Source organism: Neomonachus schauinslandi, chromosome 4, assembly GCF_002201575.2.
Source record: "Neomonachus schauinslandi chromosome 4, ASM220157v2, whole genome shotgun sequence".
In the NCBI taxonomy this organism is placed as follows: Eukaryota; Metazoa; Chordata; class Mammalia; order Carnivora; family Phocidae; genus Neomonachus; species Neomonachus schauinslandi.
The window spans coordinates 149,639,645-149,651,162 of record NC_058406.1 but is presented as its reverse complement, the minus strand read 5'-3'; the positions used below and the strand labels follow the sequence as shown (position 1 = coordinate 149,651,162).

The 11,518-nt window shown below is 44.2% G+C and overlaps 1 protein-coding gene across 1 annotated transcript in view; it reads right to left on the bottom strand.

The window, feature by feature from the left end:
* Positions 1-636: 636 nt before the first annotated feature.
* Positions 637-11,518, bottom strand: part of LAPTM4B (lysosomal protein transmembrane 4 beta) — a 75,691-nt gene continuing 64,809 nt past the window's right edge. The window contains exon 7 of the mRNA XM_021688409.2: positions 637-1,802. Coding sequence (XP_021544084.1) covers positions 1,725-1,802 — 78 coding nt within the window. The 3' untranslated portion in view covers positions 637-1,724. The remainder of the gene's footprint in view (positions 1,803-11,518) is intronic.

Genomic DNA, 11,518 nt, shown 5'->3' with positions numbered 1-11,518 from the left:
CTTAACCATGTGCCATTTTTCATACCACAAAAATTATTAGAGGGCTGGAAAATCACAGGGAGGTCCACGCAAGCAACTGTGATGCCTTCCAGAGATCAGTGAAACTGTCCGAGAGGCCTCTTCCATTCCTAACACCTTTTAATATGATTAACTTACTGTGAATCTTATGGGCACAAAGCTTCCAGGAAGAGAATTTCCTAGGATGAGTTTATAAAGAATACTAATGAGGTATACCAAAAGAAATCACCGAGGCGGATTCTCAGGGATAAAAATCCCCCCCTCCTACCTCCCTTATTTAATCTCCCTTGGAATGGAGTAAAATCCGAACGCTTATTAAAAGCACACCGAGGACATAAAGCAACCGTATGCAAAACAGCTGAGCACACAGAGCTTGGCAGGGGTGGGGTTTAGGAATGTTGGAAGCTCGCGTCTGTTCGGCTCCATTTCTCTTGGCCTAAGATGCTCTGATTTTATCAGCACTGAAATAGAAAAAAATGTCTATATACACACATGTGTGAAACAAGCTGTAAAGCTGCCTCCTTGGGCCAAACTCTGTCTGCACGGCCACATGTGGGTGGGAAGGGTCCCCAGGCATGATCACAGAGTCACAAGGTTACGTTCTCAGATGTGGGCAAATCTCACTTTAATTGCAAAGCCTTCATTTACAGCACGCTCAACAATGAACAGACAGGAGAGCTGTGACTTTTGACCATGTGAATATATGAAAGTTCCTTGAAATTCAGGTAGGCGAGATAAGAGCATTCCACAAGAAAAGCACCCCTCCTCACCTTTCTGAAGACCGTTTTACATTTGAACAGGTGTCTGAGCATACTCGGAATTTCAAAATGGTAGGATGCGCCTTGCAGGGAGAGAAGACGACCTTTTTTCATACTCTTACGCAAATCTTTAGTGAAAAGGGTCCTGGGTGGGCATGGGAAACCGGGAGGAAGGGAGCACCAAGCGGTACTAAATGCATCTGCTCCACCACTGTAACACAGGCAGCACACGCCACCCCGTGACCCCAGACACGGGGCGTTCAAGACCAGCCATCGGAGAGCGGCCGCGGTCACCGCCTGGGATTGTGGAAGGGTCTCAATTCCGCCCATTGACAAAATCCTTGAACAGCAAATACAAACTGTCATTGAAGTCATAAAGAATCTTAAGGAAATTCTTATTTTATTTATATAGATATGGACTCCTATTTCCCTAATTAGAGCAATGATCACACAATTGATATGCCTGTTCTGTAAGGTTTGAAGGGTTTGTTCAAATACTGGAATGGCTTCAGAAAAGCATTCTCTAATTTTGATTTTATTTTACACTTTCCAAAAGAGATAAGAGGGAACACAGGGGAAAAATGTGATGAATTCCCTGACTCCAAGGCCCAGGAGGGACAAAACCAGACTTCTCTGACTCCGGGCTCATCGAGATTGCTGGGAAGGTTCAATGCCTAGGGAACCCCCGGGAAGACAAGGGAAGCCCACTGCGCGCCCCCCCCCCCCCCCCCGCCCCACGCAGAGAACTCTACAGTGAGTCTATCACCGTGCTCTAGCGAAGCATGTGCTTAAAACTAAAGAGGGTTTCAACTTAACATCTACATTTAAAAACTGGAGCATTTCAGCAACAAATAAGCTCAGAGAGCTCATCCCAGAAGTGCAAAAAGAGAACTATCGCTCTGACGTCTGGAAATCAAGCTGCTGTTCTCGGGCCCCCCACTCGCGGGCTCAGGCGGACACATAAGGTGGTGGCGGCTCCTTAGCAGTGCTGTTCACAGCAGCGTCATCGTACGGAGGTAAGAGCACCTGGGAAGCAACAGAGCGGACGAGGGTTAGTGTGTAATAAAAGTGCACAGACATTCCCCCTGAGCTTTCACTTCAACGGACCTTTCATGCAAAGAAACGTTGGCCATCACCTGGGCCAAATTTCAACTCGCCAGCAAGTGGCTACACTTCGATGAGAAGATGGGAAGAGACTTTTGGCCCTTTACAGGTTTCCCAACCCCTGTTCACATGTGCCTGGACGTCAAGGTGCCTGGACGGCCACAGGGCTGTGTCTCTAGGACTAGGAAGGAGGCGACTGTGTCTCTCGAGAGGAAAAAAGGCTTCTGGGTGATGTCTACGTGTGCACATGAGCAGGGCGGGCACCTGACTGACCACGGGAACCACTCAGGGTGACATCGGCCACATTTTCTCAGCGTAGCCTTGAGCAACTTACTTAACCTCAATTTCTACACCTGTCATACAGGGATACCAGAGAATTAGAGGTCTACAAAGTATTTAACACTGCTTGACGCACACCTGAGATGGTCGATATTATCTGTAAATGGCTGAAGAGGAACGAACGAGAACAAACACTCGAGTTGGTTGACCCTTCCTGTTCACACCTCAAGCCCAAAAACAAGTGCTTGGAATGGTTCCTGAACTGTCAACATAAGAAAACACTGACTGATTTGGAGTAAAAAACAAACCAGGGAATATGAACTCAATATAGTTAGCCTTTCCTCAGTCATCTACCATTTATTATGCACCTACTAGATGAGAGGCATTATGGGTACAAGGTGATTAAGATAAAGGACAGTTCCTGCCCTTAGGAACAGAGATGAGATGAGTGAAAACCTTACCCACCTCAAGTGCTTTGTGCAAAGAGAAAGAACATTCACAAATGGAAAAGAACAAAACAAAATTATGGGCATCACTTACACTGAAAGCAGTAAATATTTATCAATTTCTTGCATTTTCATTTATTTATCCTTTCAGCTCCCAGAGGCACAACACTCAAATTTTCTTTTTAAGTTTTCTGTTTTATTCTATTCCCCCAACAATATCACAGACACACACACACTCCTACCTCTCTAATTCGACACACTTGACGACTTATTCTTCTCTTCTCCTAGCCTCGGAGCTCCTGTTGGGCTCAAGCCCGGTCTTACTTAACCCCGGAGTTGGGCCCAGTGCCTATCCAACAGTAGGAGCTCAGATGTTGGTGGAATGAATGAGTGAGGCATCGCCTGGGCGGGGCCTGGGCGATTCCGTATGTGCATTCGACGTTTCCAGGCAGAGGACGCCGACACTGGTGAGGGTCCAATTAGGAGACAGAAACCACCCAGTCATTTGAACAGAGAAGGTTTCATAAGGAATAATTAACAGAGGACTGGAGGTGAAGCCAGTAAAATGGGGCATGATCAATGCATGGGTGTGAACAAGGTGTCAGAAGAACACACAGGGAAAACGACGTCAGGCGTCTCGGGAAGAGGGATCAGGCCCAGAGAGAAGAGGAGGCACTTTGGGTAGACAGGCAAGTGCACAGGCAAAGGGAGGGAAGCCTGAAGGCAGAGCACCCGCTGGGACCCCGTTGACAGAGGGGTGAGGGTCAGAGCATGAACACGGCCCTGTCTTCCCCTGAAGGCGCTTTACCCAGCATCTGGCAGCCTGACCGGGGAGAAAAGCGTATTCTCTACAACAAAGCCACTGCTCCTCTCCCTGCGTCTGCACACTGGTGTGTGCGTGCGTATGTGCACATGAGATACGGTAACTTCTAACCAGTGGCAACAGCTGTGATCAATGCTAGAAATATTAAATTTTGCATGACCGAGCTTCAGCATTATGCTCCTCAGCCTCATTAAACAATTAACTGATTCATATCTATCATTATCCTTGGAGAGATTATCCTAAAACACAGCGGAGCTACTTAAAAGGGACTGAAATCAGCCACTGCATCCAATTTATTCTCTTTCCTGAGCAAAATACAACACTCAGATTCTACAAAATGTACACAGAAGATTAAACATGACTTTTTTTAAAAAAAAGAAAAAAATACTGTAACTTTGCCTTTTGTTTGTCAAAATAGACTTGCTTTCACATTGAGTTAGTTACTGTTTCTTGCGATTTATCTTCAAACTTCTTTTATTTATTTATAAAAATATTTTATTTATTTATTTGAGAGAGAGAGGGAGCATAAGCAGGCGGGAGGGGCAGAGGGAGAGGGAGAAGCAGGCTCCCCACTGAGCAGGGAGCCCGACGCCGGGCTCCATCCCAGGACCCTGGGATCATGACCAGAGCTGAGGGCAGACGCTTAACCGACTGAGCCACCCAGGCGCCCCTTCAAACTTGTTTTAAAGTTTCACTTTACATCGGTATTTTAACATCCCAATATTGGCCTTTTGTCTCAAATATTCTATAGCCTTGAACCCTTTACCAAGTCAAGATGCCTGGTGATGAGTCTGTCCTTTAACCAGGGCTTGTGAGAGCCTCGCCTGTCTTTGCTTTCTCACCACCACATACTAAAAGCTGACTGAAGAACAGTCTTCACCCGGTACCTCACGCTCTTTTCACTGAAAGTTGTCCAAACAGAATCAGTTTCACATTCTCAAGCGACAGCGTATTCTTTTTTTAAAATCTAAATGATGGTAATATTATTGACGATTTCAAGGAAGGGCTGGTGACATAAGCCGCCATACTTCTTCTATTTCAGTCTGCCGATACTGACTAAAAACACTCCCTATTGTCCTCTTCTACTAAGATCAATGAAGTACTTGGAAATCTGAGAAAACAACTCAATTAAGATAGAACATTACAATTAATATGCCATATAACAAAATTGGTGGAAATCCGATTATTTTGACATTTTTAAAAGTTGGCATTTAGTTAAACTCTGTCTTTCACTTTTCAAAATTTAGTCACTCACAATGAATGGCTAAAAAATAATCTCTGAGGACTAAGAACATAGGTCATATCCTACTTCAAACTAAAGTCACTGTCTGGTACGCGGCAGCTACTCAATGAGTAGGCAAACACAGGCACATTACAGACCTCAGCCACAGACCACTTTACTTCAAGCAATATTCAATACAATGAAATTCTAATCTAAGTACATACAGTCCCTTGGAGTTTGTCTTAATAGGAGCTTAACAGAGTGACTGTGTGATAGTGTAACTTTCTTCCTTGCAGACAGAAAAATCCCTCTTGCCAGTGACCCCAGAAGGCAGCTGTTAATTAGGAAGATTAGAATCTGTCTGTAGTGTCTCTTTAATTGGGAGTTATCGTGCTAGGTTACAGTGTGCTTGTGGGAAGGCAGCTCCTCAATCATTTCAGTTCAACTCAACAAATACTCAGAGTGTTACCAGAGCAAACTTCATTTTCCCAGCTACATCAATATAAAGAACAGTTGGAGGGAGAAATAAATTAACATCAAAGGTTGCAAAATGTAACAGAGAAGTGATTCTAGCTGGCCATACATCCACAAGGGATTAAAATTTCATTCCATCAAATACTAAGAAATGATAAAATGCTCAAGAGAAAAGAACTATTTATTGGTAAAAATAGGATATTTTCGGGTACGATAGAGTTGGACTTATACTATTAGAGCTTAGGCACTAAAGGCTTATTTGAACTCTACAGTTGCTAAGATTACATCCCCCAAAGTATTATATGTAAGTTACATATGTGTTTTCAGACATTCACAAAATGACATACCAAATTTTGTGTTTGTGCAACTATTTTCCTGGGGAAGAGTGCTTGGAGCTTTCATCAGATTCTCAAAGAACGATTCCTGGAGATTTGGGGGTCCAAAATGGGGGGTAAGAGGCACGAGGTAAATTGCACCAGAAGTCTGCTTGCTGGCTCCCACATCCTAACAAGGCGAGGTACGTTAAAATGAAACCAGTAGCCAGGATGATGGCTGTGTGCACCTCGTCCACCCTGGGGCAGGGGAAGGAGAAGCCCTAGGAAAGAAAGAGAACTGACAGATGGCCTGACAGAGCCAAACACTTGGAAAATAATATTGGTAGGTGGTTGACAGATCTAATAGCCACACAGAAAGGATGGGGACTTAGGTAACAGATAAAAACTTGGCAGCTGAAAGAGCACGGCAAATGTTTGCTGGGAAAAAAATCAAACACCAAACACCGTACAAGAGAATGTATATCATAGAGCTCTACACTGACCAATACTCACTCAAAAGTAAACACTGACTAAAAAAAAAAAAAAAGTAAACACTGATGACGGCACCAGAAAATCCGATATGATGGTATGAAGAGGACAAGGGAAGCGGGGAACATGAGGAGGAGAATGAGAGTTAAATCTTTTTTTTCTTTTTTTAAGATTTTATTTATTTGAGAGAGAGAGAGAGAGAGAGAGAGCATGCAAGATCAGGGGGAAGCAGGCTCCCCGAGGAGCAGGGAGCCCAAAGTGGGGCTCCATCCCAGGACCCTGGGATCACAACCCAAACCAAAGGCAGCTTAACTGACTGAGCCATCCAGGTGCCCGAGAGTTAAATCCTATTCAACAAGAAGTCAAAAGAGACCTGGAATCAATCATCAAACAGCGATGTAGACATTATTTGTAAAATACAGAAGGAAACACTAGAAGAGACAGGAAAAGGAGTCAGCAGTGCTTACCGCTGGGCTGATAGGCAAGAGACGGGCAGGGAAATTAAGGAATCAGTCTTTCAATGCCATGAGCTTTAGCTTGCATATGGAATACCGTGTTAACAACACAGATCACATTTAAAACATGAAAGAGTAATCATGGCAGTGCTGAAGGGAAGAGGATGTCCATCATTAAGGGGCGACTTTCAACCTGAGGTTGGGGGGCGGGCTAAGGGCCACGTCATTCCTTTTGTCCTGCTGGCTGGCAGGCGAGCTGTTGGCTTGATAGGAGCTTCTGCAGGGGCCTGGAAGATGAGCCGATTTGCCAGGTTTTCGACACTCAAAGTAAGAAAGGGTGGTAGGATTTGGATCCTGTGCCGTACAGACACTGAACAAAGCAACCAGGGAATACTGTGCTGGCTGAAGTTATTATCTCAGGTGAAATATGCATTCACGGAGAGGTGATCAGGACCGGCCCCAACCCTGCCTGAGACTCTTCTCCAGTCCAGTGAGCCCTGACCGCCACATTAAAGCATAATGCAGAGCACCCCATGTACCAGTGGAAACTAGAGAACTATGGTGCCCTGAAGTACCCCCAAGGAAACAGGTGAGCGATGGGAAAATGAACAATTCTCTCATTTAATACCGCATTCTTTGTGCTGCTCATGCCCAGGTCAACAGCAGCCCAGTATCTGACCCTACCCTACCTGATCTACTCCCCAGGCACAGCATGCTTGTTACCAATCTGACTCCTTGTGATTTTTCGCTCCTGGAAGGCTTTTCTTTCTTATGTTGCTCCATATAAATCCAAACAACCCAAGGCTCAAGTTAAATTCATTTCTAAAACGGAGATCTGAAATATGCCAGCCTCGATGACACTCTTCTTCACTTAATCATGCCATGCAATTACAGTACAATAAGTTCTTGAAATAAAGACACTATGATGATATATTTTCAGATTCCTTATAGATACATGAAATCATAAGAATAATACTGGAAATGGCAGCAATTATAATACAGCCCTCTGAACTCAAGACACAAAATCATTTTCCTGAAGCACTTACGTAACTTATCAATTAAATTATAGATTATCTTGTACTATTAACTGTCTCGTATACATTTACCTTTCTCCTCTCCAGAAAGTTTCTAGAAGGCAAGAGCCTCACGCTTCTGTATCCCTTTCTCAGAACTGGTTCTTAGGCAGAGGGTGTTCAAATGTGAGTTCTATCACTTAGGAGACATGTGGCCATGATCAAATTCTAGAGGCAATATGGTGGTGGACAAACACAGGATCTGAAATCAGACCTGGGTTCAAATTCCAGCTCTGTGATTTATGATCCCTGGGGTCCTCCGTTACTAAATCTACTCGAGCTGCAGTTTGCATATCTATAAAATGAAGACCATGACAGGTTCCCTTCCAAGTGGGGTTGTAAGGATCTAAGGGAGTTAACATACCTAACGTGGAGTACAGGATTTAGCATTTGGGTGCTCAATGAATGGTGGCAATCCCCCAACTATAGCAAGATAATTAAAACAGTATTATTTTAGGGAGTGCCTGGGTGGCTCAGTCAGTTAAGCATCTGACTTCGGCTCAGGTCATGATCTCAGGGTCCTGGGATCATGACCTGAGCCGAAGGCGGACGCTTAACCATCCGAGCCACCCAGGTGCCCCAAAACAGTATTATTTTACAACTAGTTCAGCTACGTGCTCTCCTCAAGAAAGTGACACCAGTAAGCCCCTCTATATACACATTTATTTACTTGGGTTAGAAAAGAAGTTCTCTTTTCCTTTCTCAGCTCTGGTGGTGGCAGAACATGTTAGAGGCTAAAACTGAAGGTGCTCTGGGCCCTACTTGTTGAAGCAAACAGATGACCAGATCAAGGCCTATAAGGGAAGGTCACTGAACTAAAACCTACTTGACAGGGACCCTCTCTCAAGAATCCTGAAGATATTCCTGTTCTTGAACATGGAAGGACAGCCCTAAGGTTGTGGCGAGAAACTCCTTTGGAAACAGCCAGCTCATGATACCTTTTATCTCAAAAGCTAGAAGTGGACAGTACATTCATCTCCCCCTACAACAGGATTTGCCATCCCTACCTCTTATCTCCTTTTTTTTTTACCAAATCTAAACAAAAGTAACTGAATGGTGTCAAAGGCCACTCTTTGTCCAGGAAAAATGGATGCCATTTTTACTGTGAGAGGGGTGGGCACAGAGTTGTAATTCTAAAATCCAAAGTAAGGTTTGGTTGGAACAGCGAATCTGTGCACTCGCTCCTTACCCACGCACCTCGGGGCTCCTATCAGCGGCCAGCTGGGCTGAGAAGCAGAGATGAAGGTAACAGGCTGCAATGTGGAGCAGGGTGCCCTGCGTCAGCCTAGCAGCACTGATGCCAGGAGGCAGGGAAGGCACATGCAGACTGTATGTCATGAGAGACCCAGGCAGCCGGGTAAAGGTGTAGGTGGTCTGCCATCTAGAGAGCTCAGTGCGTGAGGCGGGATTACAGAGATGAGCCTGAACAACAGGCATGGTTCCAGCTGGTCTTCTAAGCAACGACAGGAAGGTGGCCCCTTCTTCCAAAGAAACCAGTGGTCCTCACCATTTTGGGGGGCGGGGGAGGGGCGTTGGGAGCTTTGGTAGTGTTCACAAGTAAGAGAGCTCTCCTCTGTGGGCACACATTGTTTTTACAAAATCAACTGCCCTCTCTACCCATAAAACATGAAAAACTACAGAAAATACCACTGTGAATGGAGACTTCTTTTTCTTGTTTTGTCTCCTTTGGGGAGGTATGGGGTGGGAAGCAAGGGCCCTGGGAGTCATGAAAGCTCATAAGAGCAGCGACTGTTGACAACACATCTGGAACAGTCCCTCAAAGCTGCCTCACAAATAAGATAGAGTCGGCAGGACGAAATTATAATTCCGCTCCCTCCTCTCGTTTCAAGAAAATTTTCGAACGCAAGCAGCCAAGACTGATGTTATTGTAGGGGTAATCCTAAATCTGTTCCTATTTACTGAAAGGGCAAAAAAAAAAAAATCAAACCATTGGCAAACTTAGATTTTAAATATTACCCCACAAGTCACAACTGGCTATCACATAGCCAAGTGGAGTGACATCACCATTGAGAAATGTTGCAGTAAGAAATGGCAGAACCCCCTGAAGACTTTTAAATAAGGGGTTGACAAATCAGTTTTATGATTTAGATCAATCTGGCAGCAACAGAGAGAAAAAAAATTGAAGAGAAAGCAGAGCTGAAGAGACTTATCTAAGAGACTAATCGTAACAAGTTGAAAGATGACTCCCAGGTCACCGGCCAAGGTGACGAGATGGACGATGCTGCCATTCGCTAGAATCGAAGGAAAGCAGCAGATAAGGAAGAAATGGAGTGAGTCCTGCAGTGTGCTCTCTCTCGGGGATGACGCTGGGCAGTCGAGGGTATGGGCATGGAGCTGATCTGGTTCACATAACCTAAGCGAATTCCTCCAAGGGAGATAAAAAGGAGAGCAAGACAGATGATTTATTAAATACTCTTGGTTCATTTCATCAATGAGTGCTGTGTGCCAGGTACTGAGGATACCACACTAGCCGAAATGTACAAGGCCTGAACCAGCAGACAGCTTATCTGCTAGTGGAGGCGGCTGATAAACAGAATTTCTCTGCCACGGGGAAGTGTGGACCTTCTCAACCAGTGTCCAGTCACAGGGCCATGCCACACAAACACTGTATTTTTCCTGTTCCCCACCGTGTCGAGAAGCCTGGCGCCCACTGGGGTGGTTGCTGAGAGCATGGGCTGTGGAGCAGACCATCTGGGTCTATCAATCCCAGCTCCGAGGCCTTGGGGCGGCCACTTACCTCTAAACCCTTACTTTTCTCCATCTGTCAACAGTGGCCATAATCATCTCTCTCTCACAAGGTTAGTGAAATAAATAAATCCAAGCAATGTGCTTATTGGATCGTACATGGCATGTACGATGGCTCAACAAATCACTTTATCCCGTGCATTTACGGAACGATGAGATGGCTTGTGGCACTGGACATACTGCAAGTGTTAAAATGACCCAGAAATAAGGCAAAATGGGAATTAATTGGGTTATAAAGTTTTTATTCCATATATGAATGGATAGACAGACACATAGATGGATACAGAAAGAAAGGAGCAGGGGGGAGGGAGAGAGAGAGGAAGGTGTGTATTATTTTTTTCTGATAGTAAACTAAAATAAGGCTTTATGGAATAAATCTTTGTAAAAAAAAAAAAGACAGTGGATAACACTGCATATAATAGCTTTAGCTACTATTTTTCAAGGCTTTAATGACTGTTTTACAAGCAAATTATTCTTTTATTGATTTTCTACTATATTTTGTTAAATATAAGCTTGATTTAAATCTATAGGCAAAATCACTAATATGGGAGGAACTAAAATTTTCTCAGGAAAAGGATATCCTTTAAAAGAGCCAAAGGATTAGGTGTTTTTTGCCAACCCACTTGCAAGAGGGGAAATCTCAACCCGGAGGTCTCTCAAGGCCAAAAGCAGGGACTATTAAATTCCTTGAGATGGTTCAAATAGTTGCCCTACATATGCCTAGAAAACTTGGCTTAAATTTCCACTAAGGCAGAGGTCTGGGAACTCTGTGGGCCAACTCTGGCCTGCCACCTGTTTTTCATGTGGCCTGCGACCTAAGAACAGTTCTCAACATTTTTTAATGGTTTAAAAGAAAAATGCTTTGTGATACGTGAAAATTACATAAAATTCAAATTTCGGCATCCATAAATAAAATCCGACGGGAACACAGCCTTACTTACTCATGTATGGATTACCTACAGCTGGTTTCACACTACAACAGCAGGGCTGAATCGTTATGACAGACGCCATATGGCTCACAAAGCCTAAAATATTTACTCTCTGGCTCTTTACAGGAAAAGGTCCCCTTTGCCCGTTATAAGGAAAAGCATTACCCTGAATTCGGCCCTTGGAAACAGACTAATGTCAGATGTGAGATTACACAGCCTCAAAACAATCTCAGCATTTAGAGGCACTTAGGGAGCTCTTCCAAAGGTCCATTTTAAATTACTCACAAGAATTTTCTCTTCTTCATCGTTTGTTACACCCCTAACAGTCCACAATGTATCCTGTTTAAAACAGTCCACAATGTATCCTG